Here is a 23,750-nt window from a genome sequence, read left to right as displayed (position 1 = left end):
TTATCAATGTCCTAATTAGGGGTGATAAAAAATCAATTTCGAGTTGAACAACATCATGTGTTTACGAAATATTTACATGTCCAAATATTAATCAAGATTGAATTTCAGACGTACTTAATTGATCAATCATAAATTGAATTAAGTCGAACAAGATTTTTGTCTTTGCACCCAAATTCCAAACACAAAATTTAAATCTTAAGGACACCGGATAGCGTTTTTTTTATCAATATTTATTGCAAATAATGCTTAAAAATGTGGAAATAATGCACAGTGTCCAATCAGATTTTGCGGGTGAGCCTCAACCATCACCAGCAGGTGCCTGAACCACACCACTCATAACAGTTTTTGTTGCCCAACTTTTTTTTTCCCAATTCCCAAAATTTTTTAGAGAGAGAGAGAGAACGAATCACAGGCATCTCCGTTAGTGAAAGAAGTAAACGTCTCGCAGATCCAAATCTCTCTCTCAGATTTCCTGCTAAGTTTCTATTCGGATGTCGATTATCCAATTCGGGCCATCCGTTTGTTTGTAAGCAAATCTGGTGGCAATTTGTGCTTGACTGTTCCCTTTCCATTCCTTTTCCGTTTGGATCTGATCGAGCGTGGGCGGAGCTTCTCTACGAACCCAATCATGAATCCATTCTCGTCCGTAACGCGTCTAAGGTGAGAGCTGGAATTCTTGCCACTGGCTTTCAATGGATCGCGTTCTGAATTAGTTTTGTAACTATATTTCGTATTTGCGAGCTTGCACTGTTCGAATTACATTTGTTGACCGTCATGTTTGGTTGCTATGGAATCTAAGTAATTCTGGAGATAGCGATTGTATGTAGTTGTGAATTTTGTGCTGATACATTTGTGTCATATTGTTTGTTTTCGCTGGAGTTGTTACCCCAACCTTGGATTTATAATGAATGAGTGGACGGGGTGGTATTTGCACAACACTGACATGGTCTGTAGTTTCAGCTAATGATCTAGGCCACAGAGTTAGTTCTGCGCACCTTACTGCTGCATTCAACATTTTAAGATTTCTCTGGCACTACAGCACTAGTCCACCTTTCTTCTATGACAACATATTTTAGACCAAGCTACAAGATGACAATTTCTTCTCCTCTCTATTATGCCCCAAAAAAAGTCATCATCATCTAACACTAGCTACGAGCCTACGACTCATAACTCATTCATACATATCTTTGATCATAGTAATATAACTAATCGAGACTCCTCTATTCTCTAAAATCCACCATATTACTTCCATAGGCACCCTATCATAGACCTTCTCCAAGTTTATAATGGTTGACACTTGACATTGATCTGCAATTTTTTTTTAATGCAATGCTTATAGATATATCACTTTGGACGTAAATGCTCTACCCATTTGTTGGGTCCATGAATGTGTGCAAGGAACTATTAAGGCATTTGGTAAACGATGGCTCATTTGTTATGAGAGTTCTGAGTGTTTGTGTTTACTGTTGGGTGATGTTTACTGACTTTTTATTCAGGGACATGATTCGGGCAATACGTGCGTGCAAAACTGCAGCAGAGGAACGTGCTGTTGTAAGAAAAGAATGTGCCACTATCCGGGCTTCAATCAATGAAAATGATCAAGATTATAGGCATCGTAATGTTGCAAAGCTTATGTTTATTCACATGCTTGGCTATCCAACTCATTTTGGCCAAATGGAATGCTTGAAGTTGATAGCATCTGCTGGATTTCCAGAGAAGCGAATAGGATATCTTGGCCTCATGTTGCTTCTTGATGAGAGACAAGAAGTTCTAATGTTGGTCACAAACTCATTAAAGCAGTATCCAACTCTCTGTAGATTCCTTTTTGAGCTGCATTCCCTTTAAATTGGTAGAAATCGCAGTTAAAAAGAAAAGTAGGAAAAGAAATGGAAATAAATATTGCCTTGTAGCATCCTTAACTTACTTGCAGAGATCTCAATCACTCAAACCAGTATATTGTGGGACTTGCTCTATGCGCTCTGGGAAATATTTGTTCTACAGAAATGGCTCAAGATCTTGCACCAGAAGTAGTACGATTGCTACAATTTCGAGATCCAAATGTTCGGAAGAAAGTAAGTTTTCTTCCCAATAGTTGTGTTGCCATTTGGCTAAAGATGTCATAAATTCTGGTTTTATTTGGATTGGATTTATTTGTTTATTTGGAGTGCTTTGATTTTTAATGCATATACATTTTTAACAAGCGAGCATGTGGTCCAATGGTAGAGTTGCAAGGGTGCAACCTAGAACTTGAAGTCACAGGTTTCATTCCTGATAACAGCCTCTCCACATATTATGTGGGGGTAATGTCTTTGTACATCATGCATGTCCCTAACCCCACCCACTGCAGAAGCCTTGTGTACTGGTGTTGTGTACCTACCTTGGGCAATGGGACTCTTGGCTAGTATTTTTAATTTATGTGTATGATCACTATCACAAGGATTATATCTTGTGGCCGTAATGCTTAATTTTAATTGGTGGTTATAAATTGCATGAGCACATGGTTGAAAATTATGCTGCAAATTCCAAGATTGATCTCATATACCTCCTATTTTTAGGATAAAAGCTGCAAGTGTAGCGAGCTATTGTTTGGAGCTTCTTTGGCAAAATGTGCATATGACGATATCATTTGCTTTGTATTGTCTTGCTTTTTTGTTTGTTTGTTAAACTAATATACTTCTAATTTTTTATTCTCAATGATTCTCTGATTAATGTAGGCAGCATTATGCTCCATACGGATCATAAAGAAAGTTCCAGACCTTTCTGAAAATTTTGTAAATCCTGCTGCTGCATTACTTAAAGAAAAGCATCACGGAGTTTTAATAACTGGAGTTCAATTGTGCACAGATTTATGTAAAGTCAGTGCAGAAGCCCTTGAATATTTTAGAAAAGTAAGTTTGGTTTGCCCTGTTTAGTACTTTGCCTAGGGTATATAGTGAGGACACCTTTTCTTTTTGATGCATTTACTTTGTTTTATATTTGTTCTTTCATTATTTGGGTTGCATTGCACGGAAGGAAACCATCACGAGTAAGAAAGCTCAGCTGTATTGCAAAACTACCATTCTCTTTCTAGTCTATCCATATCAAATACTTTAGCTTCTTCTCACATAACAAAAAATCACGTGTTGCATTCTGGTCCAGGAACAAAGGTTGCATTTTTTTTTATATTTTGAGATTTTATCACATCATTTATGACTAAAATGTGGGTGGGGGGGGGGTTGTAATTCTTCTTCCCACACCCCCTCCTGTTAGGTATTGTTGAAAGAACTAAGCTATCATGCTAATCTTTAAACAGTCTGGTGTGTCTTCATGTTCTAACATGCTTAAATATCTTATTGTAGAAATGCACAGAGGGTTTGGTCAAAACTCTGAAGGATGTTGCAAATAGTCCTTATTCCCCTGAATATGACATTGCCGGGATTACGGACCCTTTTCTCCATATCAGATTGCTTAAACTTCTACGTGTGCTTGGCCAAGGGGATGCAGATGCTAGTGACCTTATGAATGACATCCTTGCCCAAGTACATTCGATCTTCATCCCCCCTCCCCTCTCCCCCTTTTTCATTTTATTTTATAAGCTTTGAGATTGTAATGGACTGTTAGTCAGTTCTCAAATTTACACACGCTTTTCCCCCTCTTTTGAATGGAAAAGAAACAAACACCTGGTTTTGAGCTTAAGAAGAGGAAAATTTCCTATAATGGGAAGCAGGTGTCAATAGTAACCCGTGGAATTGTAAAATTTTGACAGCTCTAAGGCCAGTGGCGAATCCAGGATTTAATAGACATTTCGAATTAATATTTTCACTTATAAGAGTGTGTGCCTTGTTGGAACTTTCCATTCAACTTATGGGAGGAATTACTTGGTAGTGAGGAGTAGAAATGCTTCTTGTTGTGTCAGCTTGTATGGGGATTTCAAGAAAATAAAAAATGGAACCCCCATTGTTTTGGCTTTGTCAATAAAGGTTAATTAATTGGGTACTGTTTGGTGCAGCTATTTGAGCTCCAATAAGGTGTTTCTATTGCCGCGATTGAAATTTTCATTAAATAGCCGTGCACATGCAATTCCAGTCTTAAAAGGAGCTTATTTTCAGTTGCTGATTGCTATTGCACAACTTATTTTAAGCGCTTTGAAGTAATCACATTAGCTCATCTCTAATCATTGAACTGAATGGAGCCTTCCATTCAAGAATGAACCGAATGGAGCCTACTTGTGAAGTAAAATCACTTTGAATACGGTGAACTCTGTCAACTATTAGTTTCTACCATCTTCGCAGGGTCAAGCGCTAGGATGAGAATCGTGAGAATCAAAATCTAATTTAAGTTCTTTAGGCCCCAAAGTTGTAGTCATTAGGCTTAATGGGAGTATACACCATAAAGCTTATGTCCCAAAAAGTTTCAGATGTTTGCTTTCAATTGATATATTGACATGGATGAATGCTGGACTTTGCTGCTTACGTTGGATACTTGTTATTTTGATTTTTTACTTATTCTTTCGTGAATTATTTTCTTACTGGTCTTATGTCCAAATGAAATTTAAACATTACTGGTTCATTATTTTCAGCCTATTATATCTTTTAGACGATGATAAAGTGGTCTTAGTTTTATGAAGCGAAAAGTAATTATATTGAAGCAATCGGCTTTGCTATCTGTTGAAGTTCATTTCTTTTTTCTTTTTTGACTTGTTTTCCTCTTTTAATAGGTGGCAACGAAAACTGAGTCAAATAAAAATGCAGGGAATGCCATTTTATATGAATGTGTTGAAACTATTATGAGCATTGAAGATAATGGCGGTTTACGTGTTCTTGCTATTAATATCTTAGGAAGATTCTTGTCAAATCGTGACAACAATATCAGGTTTGTTTTAAATTTTTTTTTTAATTTCATATGAATTCATGGCATATTGCGGTCTGCTTACTCTTCAACAAGATGAACCTTGTCCTTTATCAAAAACAATCATTACATGATCGAATTTCATCAGCCCAAGTTAAACATGGTGGGGCAGATTATCCTGCACTGTACTGCTCCAGATTTAACTATAATGTCACTGAAGTTTATATAGTTACAATTTATAGTTATATATTTGTGTAGAGGTCGTAAGTGTGCGACTTCTTTTGCTGCAAAGATCAAATGCAGAATTCCTTAATTCTTTACTCACACATTGAAGAAATCATCATCATCCGAGCCTTTATCCCAAAAGTTCGGGTTGGCTACATGAGTCTGTGTAAATCAAAGGGAATCCACCATGTATATTCGTTTTCGCCTTTCATTTCTATTTGTGATCAGATTTTCTTCAACTCCTATTGAATCCATTTCCTTTCACACATGGAAGAAATAAAACAACTAAAGAAAACCTATGTTGAGCCCTTGGTATGCGAGGCATGAACTACCTAAATGTCAACATAGTTTTAGTTCTAAGTTTGAGATGTCAAATCTACGATAAGAATTTCCAACTCAACTTTTTGGCTGAAACTGTTAATGCAGAATCAAACATTTGATACTTTGCAGTTTTTTATTTTACTCTAATGGTTCTCCGATAGCCTGAAAGTGCTATGCTCCAGGATTAATTATATTTTGAATAAGCTTGACTTTTTTCCCAGTTGACATCTTCATATGTTTCTAGATATGTTGCATTGAACATGTTGATGAAGGCTATCACAGTAGATGCTCAGGCAGTGCAGAGGCATCGTGCAACAATTGTGGAATGTGTGAAGGTATGCATAGGCAAGTTTAACTTGTTCTGTTGTTCGTGATAACACTCGCTGTGCTACTAGTTTAATTATTGGCTAATTCAATTTTTTAATGTTTATTGGTGTATGTTAATTGTTTTTCAAATGCTTGACATACATAATTTTTTTTTGAATGAATTTGCTTTTCTAATTCTTGAAAATGACTGTTGGTTAAATATAACCTTTTCTTGTGCTGATTTTCTGGCTGGCTATGTACGGGGTTTTCAATGATAATCTGATATCATGATAGTAACTGCATTCAGGGGTTGCAAACTTTCAGGGAACCCTGTTCTTCTCCGTAAACATCAGTTTGTCCTTTTCCGTGCCCCTCCTCCTCTTAACAATTGTTTTCATCTGTTTGACCAATACCCATATGTTATTTCATATTATTGCATCTTTTGTGATGGCTAAGACTACAGAACCATTTTCACAAATTTTTTGTCAAGTTGTGACATTTGATATCATCCCTATGATGTCAAGTTTGATGCATGGCCTTGATTCTGCTTTTAAATTATTGACGAAGAAATGATGGGCAATGTGCAACTTGGGAAGCTTGTGATATTGATTTGACCTTTTTTTGGTCTTTTCAGGATTCAGATGCATCAATTAGAAAAAGAGCTCTTGAACTTGTTCACCTTCTAGTGAATGAGAGCAATGTGAAGCCTTTGACAAAAGAGCTTATTGAATATTTGGAAGTAAGTGATCAAGATTTTAAAGGAGATCTTACTGCCAAAATTTGCTCCATTGTTGAAAAGTAAGTGATGCAGTTCATAAATTAGAGGAAGATGTCATTTAACGTCTTTTTTGAGATATTCTAGATTGTGTTTCTAAATGTGCTTTGCTCTCTAAAGGTCTAAGAATGTTAGTTTGTTTGTGTATGTAATCTAAGTATCCTACATTTTTTCAATTGAGGTCTAACAAACTCCACCACCAAAAATTTGGAAAAAAAGAAGAAAAGAAATAGGTTTTGTTAATTTGCGTCCCTAGCTATGAATAGTACTTACTTTGGCACTGAATCAGTAATGCCTCTTGCAATGGGTGATTTTATGTCATTAAATCGATGGTTGATAGTCATTTTTCAGGTAATTTCCTTTCGCTCTTTTGACATTGGTTAATGTATGTGTTTTATAGCCCTTAAGACTTCCCCTAGTGACAATCCCCTCATCCCATGGCCCAGAGGTCATGGGTCCAAACTCCAAACCCCCACCCCCAACTTTCCTACGCAGGAAAAAGGTTTATTGTCCTCTGAATTAGACATACTATGATTAGATTTATAAATGTAGATGATTTTGCGGTTCGTCCATGTGTGGGTGTGCATTCCAGATGTGAATTTTCCTTGTCAATATCTTTGTTGCTTTTGGTTTTTATATTCTTGTTTCTGGCATATAAAACATGCTCTCTTCACCTCTACGGAGTGGGGAAACTACTGACTGTTTAGTTTTCATTGTGGTGATATTATAGACCAATAATGGTGTGCCAAAAGAACAATCAGAGTTAATTCATGTTTACTTTTGTACTTAGGTTTTCCCAGGAAAAAAATTGGTACATTGATCAGATGCTCAAGGTTCTCTCTGAGGTAACAATATGAATTATGTATCTGAAGCTTGTTTGAGACATTTCTATGGTGTTGATTCAGTTCTGGATTCTTGAGGTATTAATGGACATCAAATTGCCATCTCAGTTGAACAATAAAAAAAGTTAGTTGATTACATATTTAACTCATCCCAAACGTTCATCAGTCCTTTAGTTGTAACTCCAGGAATTCTCACCCTCTGTTGATTTTCATCTCTCTCTCTTCCTTTCCAGGCCTTCCACCTCGTACTAATGTATCCTTGCTGTAGTTGTCAATAGTAAGACATCCCTTGTAAAAGTTTTTTTTCCCCCTTCGTAAACTCAAAACCCTCAAAAAATATAAGTCAATAAAGAGAATAGGATAACCTAATTAAAAACTCAAAACATTAATATGGACATTGATTTTGTGACAGAAAAATGTTGAAATCAAGGACTTTAGTTTGGGATAATTCATTAATTCTTCTCTAACCATGAGATGGCTTGACATCAGTTTGTTTTTAGTTGCAAGTTATATTTTTTTAATAATTTTTTTTTGGCTTTATATTGGGTTATTCAGTTGATAGGATTTTGTTTTTGAATCTCTAGATGCACCGCTCTCAGGAGGAGTTTTCTCTGACTGCTAAAATATATTCAGCAATTAGTTTTGTTAAATATGGTTTTTAGAAGACCACTCTCTATATCTGTTAATATTCATTTGGCGCTTTCCAGCGTAAGTAATTACCTTTATCTTTCATGAAAGTATTGATCATTTATGCTTATGCTTAGTAGGCTGGAAATTTTGTAAAAGATGAAGTGTGGCATGCCCTTATTGTTGTGATTAGCAATGCTTCTGATCTCCATGGATACACAGTCAGGGCATTATACAGAGCACTGCAATTGTCATCTGAGCAGGTAATCAATGTGTTTCTTAAATAAGATGCGTTTTTAACTTTAAATATCAACCTGCCTCGTCTTGAAGCGTATTTGTTAGTTTTGTTCACTCTTTTTGAGAAAAGTGTTTTCATTCATCAGGAAAGCCTTGTTCGAGTGGCAGTTTGGTGCATTGGAGAATATGGAGACATGCTTGTCAATAATGTTGAGATGCTTGGCACAGAGGATCCAATTACTGTGAGTATGCTCCAATCAATGTATCCAGTGATATGAACTTGATGTAGGCTGTAGTCTTCTTGCTGTGTCGGTAGGGTCGCACGAGGGTTTGGGACGACTACTTGGTGAGAACTGAGAACTATACGAACCTGGCTTATGTGCTAAGCTCAGTAAATATTAATTGCTGAACTTAAAACCTTTTCTGGATTTTGTTTGACCTCATGTGACTTTGATGACATGCGAACATGTGGCTCTACAGTGGTGCAACCTAGAGGTCACAAGTTCAATTCCTAGAAACAGTCTCTCCACATATTATGTGGGAGTAGGGTCTGCGTACATCCTGTTTGTCCCCGATCCCGCCATTTGCGGGAGTTTTGTGCACCGGAGTTGTTTACCTCATGTGACTTTGATGGTTAGGGTTTGGATGCCGTATAATCTTTCATATAATGAATTTTTAGAACTTAGAACCATTCAAATCCGACTTCGAGTTTAGCATCATTCAAACATTTCTTTTCTAGACACACATGTATATATGAATAATTCCATCTCTACCTGAGACCCAACTGTTTTTTTTTTTTGGTTAAATTTAGTTATCATGGAAAATATTGTCAGTATTGTCAATTTAGAGAAACATGTCCTCGGCTGCCCACCAAAGAAGACAAAGCCCATGTAGCTTTCGATCACTTCTATTCCTTTTTGAGAGTTTCATGGTACTAGTCTTCTTTGTACAGTTCCAGTTGTCATAATGTCATTTTCTTTATTTATGACAATGATGGGGCCCTGTTTATTTGAAAATGTATCTGACTGAAATTAGTTCCGTGCCTGCTGTTATTTTGTTTGTTTATATCTTTTCTCAAGTTTTCTGATAATGTGAGTTTTCCTGTGCAGGTAACAGAGTCTGATGCTGTTGATGTGATAGAGATTGCTATTAAGCATCATGGATCAGATCTTACCACTAAAGCAATGGCTTTAGTTTCTCTTCTAAAGCTCTCTTCTCGTTTTCCATCTTGTTCACAGTACGTCAAATCATGCTCTGAGTATTATATTATGGCCCGCATATTTGATGGAGGGGTGTTAAGTTTTTGTTCGATGATTGAAAATAGTAATATGTTTATGGATATCCTCTGTCTCTTTATGTTACATGAAAAATCAGACATGCTACTCTTATGCGTCTGAAGTAGACAGATACAAATGGCTGGCAAGTAGTGTGCATAAAATTGATGCCGGATTGCCATTTTGTCCTCTTGTTTCCTAATACGATTGAAATGATTTTTTTTTGCTGCTCTTTGAAATATGAAGATATGGATCCTAGGAAGCACGGACACTTCCCAAATGAAGACGTGCCGGTGTCAGACACCGACACGGCTTGGACACGTGTCTAGGCCGTGTCCAGATTTTTCTTTTATTTTAAATAAAAGGACACGGCGTGTCCCTTTTCTAATGATCTTTAGCAATATCATATTCTGTTCTGTATTATGACATACTGTACCTGGAATGGTATTTGCAGGAGGATCAAGGATATAATAGTTCAATGTAAAGGAAGCCTCGTTCTTGAGTTGCAGCAGAGATCCATTGAATTCAATTCTATTATTGAGAGGCATCAGAATATTACGTATGTTTAAAATATTTCCTTTACATGGTGACAACATCTGCAGGACTTGTAACTGATGGATGTGCTTGTTCAGGTCAACGCTGGTTGAAAGAATGCCGGTTTTGGATGAGGCAACTTTCAGTGGAAGGAGGGCTGGTTCTTTGCCAGCGACCATTTCAACTTCCAGTGCAGCTTCTGTTAAACTTCCGAATGGAGTTTCTAAGCCTTCTGTTGCTCCTCTTGTAGATTTACTTGATCTTACATCAGATGATGCCCCCGCACCTAGCTCTTCAGGTGGTGGTGATCTTCTTCATGATATTCTTGGCATCAATTTGTCACCAGCTTCCTCACAATTAGGTCAGTTGGGCATGTGTTGAGTTAAAACTTAATTGCAAAAACAGAGGCTAAGAATAAGCCTCTCGTATTTCTTCTGCTACTCCCCCTTTTGTTAACTCTCTCTAGGATGCTGCATAAAAAAATTTTGGAGTATAAAAAAAATTAATGGAAGGCTCCAACCGCTTGTACAGAATAGTGTAACATAAAGAATCTATCATATCTAGTGACAATATTTCATTCAAATAAATCTTTTCCACTATGCGAAACCAAAGGATGGTGAGCCACCTAGAACTGATGTTCTACAAAGATGATTCTTCTCCCATGAAAATGGTTTCTATTGACACACCAAAGGAACTGAATCAGCTATTTCTCTCACACTTTACGGTAAATGCTAGCGTTGTTGTCAGTTGACCCGTCTACCACCCAAGACATGCTCCTGATCTCTAACACCCCCCTCTCCCCTCAAACTCAAGGTGGATCAAACACCGAGAGTTTGCCAATGAGAAGTTGATGACAAGAAACAAAGGAAAGCAAGGCTCTTTTAGCAACTAAGAGCAGACAAAGGGGCGGAGCTTAAGGGAAGAGGAAAAAAAAAAAAAAAAAAAAAACGATAGCGAGGATTTATGCTTTTTCCCACGTCTTCTTGTTCACTTTTTTGTTTGTAGATTGTTGAGATCAGGTTTTCTGCTTTGGAGGAGAGTAAGGTCGTCCCAGTGGTAGTTGTACCTTAGAGATGAACATGTAGCTCAGTTGGTAGGGTTGTAGGAGTGCAACCCGGTGGTCACATATTCAATTCCTGAAAACCACCTCTTCACATATTATGTGGGGGTAAGGTCTACGTACATTCTGTTTGTTACCGACTCCGCCCACTACTGGAGTCTTGTGCACGGAAGTTGTTTACCCTTTGTAGTTGTACCATTTTGTGGTCTATTAAAGGATATATTGCCTTTGTTTACTTCCTTGTTTGAGGGACTCAAATCTTATCTGAATATCTATTTTGACTTACTGAACTTTGTAGGCACAGGGCAGACTCCCAAAAGTGGGACAGATGTTCTATTGGATCTCTTGTCTATTGGATCGCCGCCTCCTGTACAAAACAGTTCATCCACACCTGACATTCTATCTTCTGGTCTAGATAACAAATCGCCATTTGCCACATTAGATGGGCTCAAATCTCCTTCACACATCACACAGGCCACTTCTCCTGCAGGACCAGTACCTGTGATGGATCTGTTGGATGGCTTTGGCCCCAATCCATCAGTATCTGGTAATTTTTTTTTCAATATTTGAAACTTCTTTGGGACATATATGTTAAAATATTAATGACTAGCATCTGTGTGAACAGAGAACAATGGTCCAGCTCATCCATCTTTTGCTGCATTTGAAAGCAGCTCATTAAAAATAATTTTTAATTTCTCAAAGCCTCCTGGAAACCCACAAACAACATTGATCCAGGCCACTTTTACAAATTTGTCACCCACGGCCTATACAGATTTTATATTCCAGGCTGCAGTTCCAAAGGTATCCTGTTACTCTTTTAGTTACTGCTCCATTTATTGCAATTCTTGTAAGCTCTTTCCATTTCATGTCAATACAGAGCTCTTGCATTATGCGTGAAAAAGTGATGGTAGATTTGAAAAGCTTCACATGGGTTCCATTTATTATTGCGCGAGCATGCAATAAACTTTATGGGCATGATAACATGTGAAAATTTTAATTTAGGATTGATGTTCAAGTAATATTTTAGATTAAGGCTCATCGTTACTTATAATAAAATTATGTTGGTGACTGATGGCAACTTCAAGAGTTTTCCTGATGTGATATGATTTAGAAACTCTGACCTACAAGTGTTTTTGAGTGAATTTAGGGCTTAGGAAATTAGGGATTGCTGTAAATTCAGGTTTCGGAGGTAGAAATCAGGTCTGGCAGCAGCCAGCAAGGAAAGGATTGGACTTTGTGTGGAAAGACTGGGAAAGAATAAGAATGGTATTGAAGGGAAGAGTAAGAATGGTATTAAAAGGAAATTTTGACGTGAATGATAGGAAAAGAATTTGTGGGTGCTGTGAACACTCCTGTGAATAGTTCCCGATAAAACTGTGGAAACAAAGAATGAAAGATATATATATAGCGACTAGAAGAGCATGCTAATGAAACAGTTAGCTCCTTGTCTCGATGTCATCCTCGTCTCGTTATGTCTTTCCAGCTGGAGCATGGAAAGGGTTTAGCAACAAGGTTACACAGCTCAGTACTGATTAGCAACAGGAACAACTGCGCCAGGAAGAAGATTGGTTTGTTCATCATCCTTACCGCTAGCCATCGCTTACGCTTAGGTGCCTCACCAATTAGAGAGAGATGCTAAGGCCACGGCCCTCAAAGGAAATCAAATACTCAATAGTCCATTATCAGATTTATCTGTCAAATAAGAGTAGTAGACATAAATATTTTTAGATTCTTAAATTTCCCAAGCCTAACAAGACTAACTCGTAATTCTAACTATGTTCCTTAATGGGAAACTTATTGAAAGACTATTTGAGTTTAATATACTTTAAAATCACCGACTATAGCCCTTACATACAAGACTTCGTAAGTAAATAAGACTCTACTAAGAACTTGATAAACTAAGGACTATTACTAGAATTTTTACATTTATTTGCCAGGCAATTCTGATTTCTCCATTGCAAATTTACAGTTTCTTCAACTGCACTTAGATCCAGCTAGCAGCAACACTCTACCTGCAAGTGGTATTGGTACCATCAATCAGACCTTGCGAGTCACGAACAGCCAGCATGGAAAGGTATATGGTCTGTTTTTTGCATCATTATGTGCATTGCACTTCCTAATTTCATGATATTGTATAAGCGAGTTAGAAGTAGGCTTCTTTGTTTATTGTCATGTTGTACTGAAATTAGAGGGTACAGAGTCTTGAAGTAGTGACAAAATTGTTCGTTGTGGTCCTTGATGTCATGAGTTGAAACCAACCAGACTCTCTGTAATGTGAGAGTAAGGTTGCATATAGTTGTCCTCCCTAGATTCAGTGAGTGGAAACAGTGCCATATGTTACTCGCTATGATGAGCTGGCAAAAGTCTGCTTAAAATAAAATAGGTTTATGTCCAGTCGGCTGGCTTTATTAGCATCTCGGAAACTTGTCTAATGCTCCTTGGAAACTTTTAGGGAAATCCATTCATCTGATTAAGCTAAATGGGTTTGGGAGTCATTTTCCCAAACTGTCATTCAAACTTTAATTGATAAGTGACATTTTATTGGAAAGATTTATTAGCTTAGGGTGAATATGAGGTTGCTTATCTTAGATTATTGCATTTATAATATTAAAATTACCCTAAAACTAACAAATTTGCTGACATTTTCGTTGTTGCTCTCACCTGATTTAAAATTGCATGTTTGCTATGGTCTTTTTGAATAAGTTTGAAGCATTTCATATAAATATTTGCCAAACAGTTTCAATTTTTTTTTAATCATTTGCCTAACAGCTTATTGCTTTTAAAAATCCGCTTTTGGAGATTTAGTCACCTAAGCCCTCTTTTTCAGCTTCTTATAGAAGCAGCTTAGTCATGTGCTTTTAAAAGCTTCTTCCCAATAAGCACCAGCAACGCCAAACTGCATGTTAGTCTTGATCTATTTGTTTGAGTATTTCCACAGTATTTATTATTTTTCCAAATTTTATTTTCAGAAATCCCTTGTTATGCGAATAAGGGTAGCTTACAAGGCAAACAACAAAGATGTGTTGGAGGAAGGACAAATCAACAATTTTCCTCGCGATTTGTGAGGTTGCTTATTACATAAAAATGTTATCATGGTTTATAAATCCATCGGGAAGCAGCTTGTCACTGTTTGTAGCAGTAGTTCAGTTTGATACTTCATTTCAATTTCTTCTAGGTTCCTCATGGCTTTGCAGCAATTGGTGAAAGATTTTGTCTTTGGGATATATCATATGGCTTCACACTTTCCTTCAAAACGTCCTCACATTAAGGGTTGTTTTTTGTACATTATATATAAACATCTGTAGCGCTGGGAACTGAATTTTGCATTTCTGAGTTACCGAGCGAACGGAACTCGTGTCTGGTTAGATATTTGAGGCCCTGTTTTTGCCAGTAATGTGTGGTTTATGAATTCAAAGCCCGTTTTCTTTTCCCCCTCAAAGTTGGAATTCCTTGGGTTGAACAGTGACATTGTATGTTTTATTTACATTGAAGATATTCAATTAATATATTTATTTGGTTCATTTGCTTACCATTGATCTGGTTAGCCAAGGAAAAAAGATTCTCCAAATATTAAAGAATCATCCTCTTCATGTTGAATGAAATAGTCTACTGGAGCTTCTTTGTTCGATTTTTTCTATGAACTTGTGAGCTGTTGGAGATTAACTGTGATCAGTTTGCTTTCGATATTAGGCTGTGCTGTAAATGTTTTCTATTTCTACCCAAAGAAGCTGTTGAACTGATTTTTTCCGGGGAAAAATTTGATTTTTGCAGAAAAGAGCCTGAATTAGAAGTTCATTGAGTTTTTTTTAATTTCTATCCAGTAGTTATCCCATTTGTTGAGTTAGACGCACATGATTCAAGTAAATACGTGGGCTCTACATGTCACATATAAAATTATGTGTGTATAATTTAGCAGTTGGGATAGCAATAGTTGGGTACGACTCAGCAATCAGTTGTTGAGTTGGATGCACGTGATTCAAGTGAATACGTGAGTTCTACATATCTCATATCATATGATATATATTAAATTATGTGCGTACAATTCAGTAGTTGGAATAACTAGAATATCAATTGTTGGATCCCTATCATAATTGTAGAAAATTTATATCAACAGTTAGGTTTTTGCATGTGGAACTTTTTTGTTGGCTCATAGTTGACTTCTTCAGAGCAGAAACAGAACTTGGCATACAACATAACAGGCCAAAATTTTTGTTATTAGACTGATGATATATTTGAGGGACCGTCTAATATTTGTTTAGCTATTTATATTATTTATCATACGACTCTTCCACCCCAACTGCCCATTAACAAATGTATGATAAAGAATTTTTCTCCCTCTCAAAATTTGTGTAAACAGCTGTTGCATTATCATTATTGTTATTGTCACAACACCGTGACAGAGACGGCATAACAATAGACATTGTTTTCAAGTGCTGATTCATTGTGTCATCTTACCAACTACTCATACATCACCACTTTGATTCTTGTAATCTTTACTAATATAAATGACAGTAATCTTAGCAGTCTCATCTCATCATGTGACTACTGATCACAGTCCCACGATCCTAGTCGACTTTTGTGGAAGACAAAAGCAACTTATTTCCCTCTCAACGACCGACTTCACCTAATTTATCTTTTCTTGTGACTTGTCAATGGAAGGCCAAAGTTGCAAACAAACAAAACAAAGAAGCTTTTGGTTGGTATGATAAAGTTGATTGTGATACCTTTTTGTAAATTTGAGTGATCACAAGTTTAACTCTCACGCAAATGAGTTTTTAGGCGTTATTTCTGTGCATGTGTCAAAGACTCATGAACGGCTTCGTAGAGTTAACTTCTTTGTGGCCTTCGGTCTTGTTCTTTCCGTATGGGCTTCGGTCTCGTCCTCCTCATACAATTTTTGGCCCTTTTTATATGTCACCAATGTGGAGCGAGTTGGATTGACTGCCTAAGTTGATCTCTTCCTCCCCATACGAATTTCAATCCGATCTTATTTGTTATTAGTGTGGAGCAAACTGGGTTAATGAACTGAGTTTAGCGAGTTGGATTGGTATCCTGAGTTTAGATTTAACGAAAGTTGCGTAATAACTTGTCCTGGAATAAGACGGCACTAAATTTAATACATGAGAGAGTATGAGTTTTATAATGATGCAATCCATAGTTCCATACTCGAATGGTAACCATTTTGCAGAAGAGACGGGTTATTATATTGGCATGGCATTCAAGGACCCCCACCATCCACTTAAAATTTACTGTTTACAATTGATGTAGTTTCAAAAATCATGAGAGGCCCCTCAAACCACTTCCCACATATCCCACCATTATCATCCAACCAAAAAGCAGGAGAATTTGTTTCTTATCAAAAAAAAAACTCTCGAGAAATCTAAAACCCATGAAGGTTAGTGACTTGACTAACCTTAAGTTGTTTCGATCCCTTGAGTCGAGCGTTCGAATTAGTAAAAAATATTTTTTTTAGATTTCATGAGACAATGGCCAATGGCACAACCCTATTTTTAAGAGGAGTTAAGAGTCCTATTTCACGCACTGAACTTTGATCCATGATTAAATTGATGACCCACTATGCGTAAGAGTCGAACATCCCAACTTCCCACGTTTGGATCTGGCTGTCACGAAATGGCAAATTACCCAAAAAAAAAAAAAAAGAAGAAGAAGAAGACTTGACTCCCATTCTATCTAGTTCAAGCTTCTCTCACTGCCTAAAAAGGCGCTCAAAGTTCAATAGCTATTAACGATGCATCTTCCTCTGTCAAACATTGCAAGAGATATTGCAATTATTCTGTTGTCCAAAACTATGCCAAAAGATTGAATTACTCATACTAACTGGAATTTCACTGGGAAAGATAAAAGTACATCGCCATATTTTATAAAGTGCTAAGTTACAAGCAGATAGTGCATTGCAGTAGAAAGAAAGATTTATATTCAAAGCAAAAAAGAGAAAGCAAAAGGAAGAAAGTAAACTTTGATATTCCAAACTTTCAAGTGTCATGATGGGTTCGGTCTCTCTCACTCCATGGTAATCCCACAGTAACAGGAGAAGAACCCATATGGGTTTCTGCAGAATTTTGGAATTTACCCTTCTTGGACCATTGCCATATCTTGGAAACAGAAAAGCTTTCACCTTTACTTCTCATGTTAATCTTCTTCCCCTCATAATCTCCATCAACTGATGAATTCAAATCTTGGGTAATTCTCCTCTTCACTAAACTCATACTGCCATTAGTACCATTTCTAGTTGGAACTAAGGCCACTCTCAGGTCTGAATCAGCAACCACATATTGGTATGATCCCATTGAGTAGCATCTCCTCCCATCCAAATTAATACTATTACAATTATTGCTACTACTAGTTTCTGCCTTTATTCTCTCTGCTCCCTCTCCTCCTCCTTCCCCCGCTGCTACTACTACTCCTCCATTGTTTGTGCTTCTGAATTTCCCTAACCTCACAGAGAACACCCTCTTTGAATTGACAATCTCACTGTCTGAAAGTTTAGGGCCAAGATGAACCCCAATTTCTCCAGTGCTTGGAATGGTAACTTCTTCCCTTCGACCTTCAAAATCAAAAACTGGGTTTTCAAAGGCAAGCCCAGGCATGTATAGGGTCCCTCTACAAAGTGGGCAAGTTGAATTAGACAGTAACCATGTGTCTATACAATCAATGTGAAAAGCATGACTACACATTGGAAGCAATCTCAACTTGTCTTGTTCTGAGAATTCACACAGACAAACAGCACAATCAAATGGTTCTTTCAGACCCACAATCTCTTTGTAATAAAACACAGGGAGAGCATCTATGAAAGCTTGATCTAGACCAGAATCATGAAGATGGAATAGCTGTTGCAACTGTCTCTGGAAAGCATCAGACCCAGACATTTCTGGGTATCTGTTAGATTCAGATACTGATGAGGAAGATCTGTGCCTTAGAAGAAATTTTACAATCAAATGAAGAATACCAGATATGAAGAATATTACAGCTAGAATAACTATGATGAATAGAATTGCTGGGCTCACTTTGTTACCAGATGAAGACAACGAGGCAGATTGCTTATGGTAATCACTGTTATATGGCAATGATGGTGAAGAAGAAGAAGCAGAAGATACCAGAGATTGAGATGAATAGATCAAGAGATCGTCTTTCTTCTTGATTTGATATCGAATCCAAGACATTTTAGGACATGAGCACACCCAAAACACCAAAATTTCCCCCACCCCCTAAATAAATCCTATTGAGACCATATCTCTCGCCGCTTCTTCTGAAATGACAACCAACTCATCTAATGAAGCAAATAAGCAATAGGCACACTATTTCTTGCAATTACAACAAACCCAGTTCATCAGTGGAAAATATAAATCTTGATTGATGCTTAGACACTAAAATACCATCTGTCCTTGATTGTGTACAGAGGAATCAAAGGGAAAAACTCGAATATTTTTGAGATGTCAAGGTTACAGTTTACCTACCTCAGTACTTGCAAAATCTGCCATAATGGAGCTGCACTTTTAACTTGATGAGCAAGCCCCTAGGACAGCCAGTGGAAAAAGAAACACTAACAAGAGCAATAAGCGCTCTTTGTGCATAAAGGGTTTAAGATTTTATATATGTTGGAATGTAAAGGATGAGGAGGAAAGAAGGCATGCTAGTAGCTTCCAAAATTTAAGGTCCATTCTTTTTCTTTTTCTTTTTCTTTTGTTAGTACTTTTATAAATTCTTTTCAATTAGTAATTTTAAGAATCCCCGCAGCTGGTCCTGTTATCCCATCGGTGATTGATATCTGAGTTGCTGGGTTATACATACATGATTTTATGTGCACTATGTAAAACATATAAGTAATCCATCAATTCACTTGAATCATATGCATCCAACCCAACTCCAACTTTAAGGATCTTTTATCATTTTTCCTTTTTCCATTTGTAAAGTCATCCTCATGCCAAGAGCAGGTATACGTAAAGACAAGACAATATTTGATCATGTCCAAGCAATTACATCACTTATATGTCATGTGTGATGGTCTAAGTGCTCATTAGAAATAGGAACAAGAAGAAAAGTTTGTATTAAAATAATGTAAACAATCACATCTTCAAGATAATATTGAGTTCGTGGGATGGGTCAAATCAGTTTTTCAATATTTTAAGGACTTGAATCTAATGTTGTATATCTAGTATCTACAATATGGAAATGAATAGTTGTGCTCAAGAGAGAGAATAACATGCATGCACACTGACGGCAATATTTTTGTGCCCACACATTGGACTTTGGCTCAACTTACCTGGTCGTTATGTGGGAAATTTTTATACACGCGGGAATGACATATCTTAGTTTAGGCTCATATCGGATGTTCAAATAATAAATTTATATGATATCATTCTCGATTACCATTAAAAACTAACATGCATACCTCAAACAACTAATTATATTGTTTGCTTTGGGATTCTGGTTCTCATGAATATATCGAACTATCCTCACGAGTTTGTTCGTGAACAAACCCAACAAGTGAGCTAAGCCCAACTCACAAAGCTAGTGAAAAGGCTTAAGTGATTTGTAAAGGGATGTGCTTGTCCTTATAAGAAGGAATAAATTACACATTTTTTCTGATGTGGGATAACATATTTGTCAAAAATATTTTATGAGAAAACAAAATAGTTAATTTTCATATATTTGACTAAGTTTATCTTTAAAATGGGCTTGCCTATTATTTTTCCTACATTTTGTGTTAAAATTTTCATTTGATATTAATGTTTACATTCTAACAAACAACTAAAAAAATAAATAAATATAATTTTCCTAAAAACAAAAACAAAAAAAAAATCTCCGGTTTTCATGTTTGGTTTTGGTGTCCACTTGAGATATAATACTTGGGCTTTGAAGAGGAGTCCAGTCTTCCGGCCTAGAACTTTCAAAGAAAGCCCAACTCGTAAAGCCCAAACTCAAAATTGAAGGATTTTAAATAATATAAATCTCATTTGGGCCTGGATACATATAGACGGGCTTGATTAATTGGATCATTGACCCGCAAAATTGTTACGAGGCCGAGATATAGTCGGCCCATAAAACCAAGTGTTCGTTTGGTCTTTCTTTCAAAGTCAATAAGGAAGAAAACCTTTTTGACCATTCTTTCATGTGGGACCTCAAGTAGAAGCAGGTGGGGTCTCTTACCGACGGTTCAACCTCCCACTTCGCCAAGACCACACTTGACATGTTTTTTTCTTCAATCATATATTGCACTGGCAGTGTTTTTATGGACATGGCAATACTTTATTTGTTGTAGCAGCAATTAATTCGCTCCATCTATTCTGAACGGTTCTTTTGATGGTTCGAAATTACTCAACTTATTCAATAAATGATTTTTCTTTTTATCTAACTTTGAACAAAACTAGATCGTTGGACATCATGTTGATAGTAAACGTTCTACGGAGCCTAAATTAATAAGTTAGACACCTAAAAATAATAAAAAGAGTGTAACGGTTCTCTTTGATGGTTCGCAATTGCTCAACTCTCTCGTGGATGTACTTTTTATCTTTATTTTTATCCAATTTTAAACAAAAGTAGGTTTTGGAAATCATTTTGGTACGAAACATTCTACGGAGCCTAAGCTTGCAAGTTAGATATTTAAGAATAATATAAAGAGTACAACGGTCCCCTTTGATGGTTTGAATTTGTTCAACTCTCTTCAAAGATGAACTTTTCGCATTTTTTGTCCAATTTTAAATAAAACTTATTCTTTTGGTATCATATTTATATGAAAATTTTCACGGAGCCTAAACTAACAAGTTAGACATCTAAAACAAATAAATAGAGTACGATGGTTCCTTTTGACGTTTTGAAATTGTTGAACTCTCTTCATAAATATCGACTTTTCAGCTTTAATTAGAAGTTTCTTCAACTAATGGACTGAAACATATTTATGAAAAAACAACTCAAGAAGGTCGCCAAGACTAGAGTATAATTTGATTGTCCGTCCTGGAAAGAAACTTGACATTTCCTCTAAGTATGTTTAGGCTCAAGACCTGCATGATTTTTTGTCCTTTTTACTCAAGTGTTTGAACATATATATATATATATATATATATACACACACACACACATAAATATTTGCATTTATATAGACATGCCATTAATTGGAAGACAAGGAGTTGATGATTTATGCGTCATATGTTAAACAAAACTCAATCTTTAAAACCCTCTCTTGATGGTACAATTATGTAAGGAGGTTGAGAGAAGATCATGAACATACACTTAACCATAACAGAGAAGACGTTTAATTAAATTTAATAAGTTTCTCTGTATCAGGATTTACATACTTAGTTAATAATTAACCACATTAAACCCTGAGAAAAAGAAGAGGAGAGAGAGAAAAGGAAAGGAAAGGAAAGGACGAACAAGATACAAAATAAGGGAGAGGATGCTCATGGAGTGTAATTAATCTTTGAAAGAGCTTGCAAAACATGAATTTGTAACCTCAAACGCACAATATAATCAGCCGTTCGCAACAACAATCGATCGGCTCGGAGTCCCTGGCCTCCCGGAATAAGCTGCTGCAATTTCTTCACTTTCATTCTCATCACCAATCCCCGGGGACGAATCCCCCTCCTCCCTCTTCTTGATCTCCATTTCAACTTCTTTGACAACCCATTTCTATTATTATTATTAGCAGTAATGGCCATTCACAACAAGATCTATCGTCTCTCAAACTCAACAAATTTGTGAATAAAAAGCTGTGGAAGATGAAGAGTGGAAGTTTTATATAGAGAGAAAAAAAGAGTTCATGAGCAATTGAGTTATGAAGAAGAGAGAGCAAAATGGGCTATAAATGAGAGTGTTAAGAAGGGAAGGGACGAGGCCATGTGAGCCGAGCCATCTACATTTTGTGTTTTTTAGCTTTTGACGTGAACCATGAAATTAGTATTTGCACACTAGGGCCACTTTTTATTTATTTACTTTTAAGGAAAATATAAATAAGACCCCTAAAGTTTTAGTTTTGTTGTATAAATATCCCTTATAAATGTACTTTTAGAGTAAATAGCATATATTTCTTTATAGGCATGCGGAACCTAAAAATCAAACACTAATCTATTACCCCCTCAACCTCAATCAACAAGTATACATCACTTATCGTGCTACGCCATACGGTGTTGATCAAACAGTAATGGTATCAAGTATCCGTCAAGAACTTGAGTCTATATGAGATAGATAACCAAGTGAAGAACACGACAAAAGCAACAAATGCCCAGATAAGGAGTAGAATAGGTATACCCAAATGTGACAACACATACTGAGACAAGCTACAGCAAAATGGGCAGGAGACATTGCAAATGTTCATGCCGTACAACAACAATCATCCATGCATATATATACATTTACCGTAAAGATGAAAAACCCACAAGAACAACCATTATATACACAACAGTCCAGAAACACTCATCAAAGACGGTGGCACATAATTGCACCGTAGTTTCGAAACAAGAGGATCGCGAAAGGTCTAACAATATCCCGTATCATCACATAGATAACAACGAGATGGTGGATAAATTTTCACTAACAATTATAATGTCTCATGATGATGTGTAGCTAGCTAGCACGATCACCGGAAGCCAGGCTCCGTCAATTTTTGACTGCTCTGTCTCGCACGCTCGCGAAGTCGAAGCCACTCACTAATGCAATCCTTCCTCCTCGTTATCCCCGAATCCCGACAATCACACTTCCCTCACACGTGTCCAGATCTTCTGCCACGTCACCCCCGTTCGTATCGCAACGTGTAGTGTAGTGTTCGCCAACCAGGCTCCAGGGTAGAAAGCTCTCGTGCCCTCGTGGGTGATGTGAACAGAATCTGATGGGCCTGGCCCACCAATGACTTTCGTAAAGTTTTGATCACGTTCAATCGAATGGAGCTGTTAGTCTTAATTAATTCACAAAAAAAACCTTATAAAAAAACTTAATTTACAAAAACAAAACATAATTTATATATATTACTCTTGTTTTTTATGTGATCATATATATAACAAGAGTATATCTGTAAGAAGTGTGTGTATATATATTAATATATAACACTTGTTTGGCTGGCAAGAAGACTGATTGAACGTGAGAGAGAGATATATGGATCATATTATGGTTTATAACAAGTGGCTAGCGATGTAGACACCTATATCATAAATATTGGTTCCTTAAAATGCTATGAACATTAATGGATGATCGATTCCTCCATCAATTTTTGAAGGGAAGGTAAAAAAAAAACCCTTATTGCTCGAATGGTATTTTTCACTACTCAATGGATAGACAAAATTTATCAAGAAAAGATCCATCAACGAACGAAACGAACGAATATCTATTGATACCAATGGACACCGAAGATATTACACCAGACAGAACACCCGACTATGAAAAGAAGAAAAACACAATACAAAATAAAAAGAGGACTCTTGTGTTCAAGTTATCCCTCCATCAATTAAATTACACACACATATATATGTATAACGATTTATCATATATATTAAAGTTAAAGGTATGGGCATGCAATATATATGGCCAACTAATTCAATGGCTATAACTATAAGATATCCTGGAGGCCTATTTATATATATACACGTAGGGGACAATGATTTTTGGAGAAGATCGTTTGATTTTATTCTTAGTTTATGGAGATATCATTCTTTTATTAAAAAAATGTATTTTAATTTGTAATAGGTTCATCCGAGAGACATTTTACGACTAAT

The 23,750-nt window shown here is 36.6% G+C and overlaps 2 protein-coding genes across 2 annotated transcripts; one reads left to right on the top strand and one right to left on the bottom strand.

The window, feature by feature from the left end:
* The first annotated feature begins 338 nt into the window (after nucleotides 1-338).
* On the top strand, nucleotides 339-14,562 carry LOC120007538 (AP-1 complex subunit gamma-2-like). Its single transcript, XM_038857831.1, has 18 exons — nucleotides 339-660; nucleotides 1,497-1,799; nucleotides 1,931-2,072; nucleotides 2,715-2,888; nucleotides 3,339-3,518; nucleotides 4,697-4,851; nucleotides 5,618-5,708; nucleotides 6,314-6,477; nucleotides 7,245-7,299; nucleotides 8,064-8,186; nucleotides 8,307-8,402; nucleotides 9,270-9,397; nucleotides 9,889-9,993; nucleotides 10,067-10,329; nucleotides 11,327-11,575; nucleotides 11,654-11,829; nucleotides 12,998-13,102; nucleotides 13,998-14,562. Exons 1-18 carry the CDS (start codon nucleotides 629-631, stop codon nucleotides 14,091-14,093), a joined length of 2,637 nt encoding a protein of 878 aa, XP_038713759.1. The 5' UTR covers nucleotides 339-628; the 3' UTR covers nucleotides 14,094-14,562.
* A 2,293-nt stretch (nucleotides 14,563-16,855) lies between these two features.
* On the bottom strand, nucleotides 16,856-18,662 carry LOC120006894 (RING-H2 finger protein ATL47-like). Its single transcript, XM_038857013.1, has one exon. It carries the CDS (start codon nucleotides 18,207-18,209, stop codon nucleotides 17,022-17,024), a length of 1,188 nt encoding a protein of 395 aa, XP_038712941.1. The 5' UTR covers nucleotides 18,210-18,662; the 3' UTR covers nucleotides 16,856-17,021.
* Between the last annotated feature and the right edge of the window lie 5,088 nt (nucleotides 18,663-23,750).

Source organism: Tripterygium wilfordii, chromosome 10 (genome assembly GCF_013401445.1).
Source record: "Tripterygium wilfordii isolate XIE 37 chromosome 10, ASM1340144v1, whole genome shotgun sequence".
NCBI classification, from domain to species: Eukaryota; Viridiplantae; Streptophyta; class Magnoliopsida; order Celastrales; family Celastraceae; genus Tripterygium; species Tripterygium wilfordii.
This window is presented reverse-complemented; position numbering and strand designations above follow the sequence as displayed.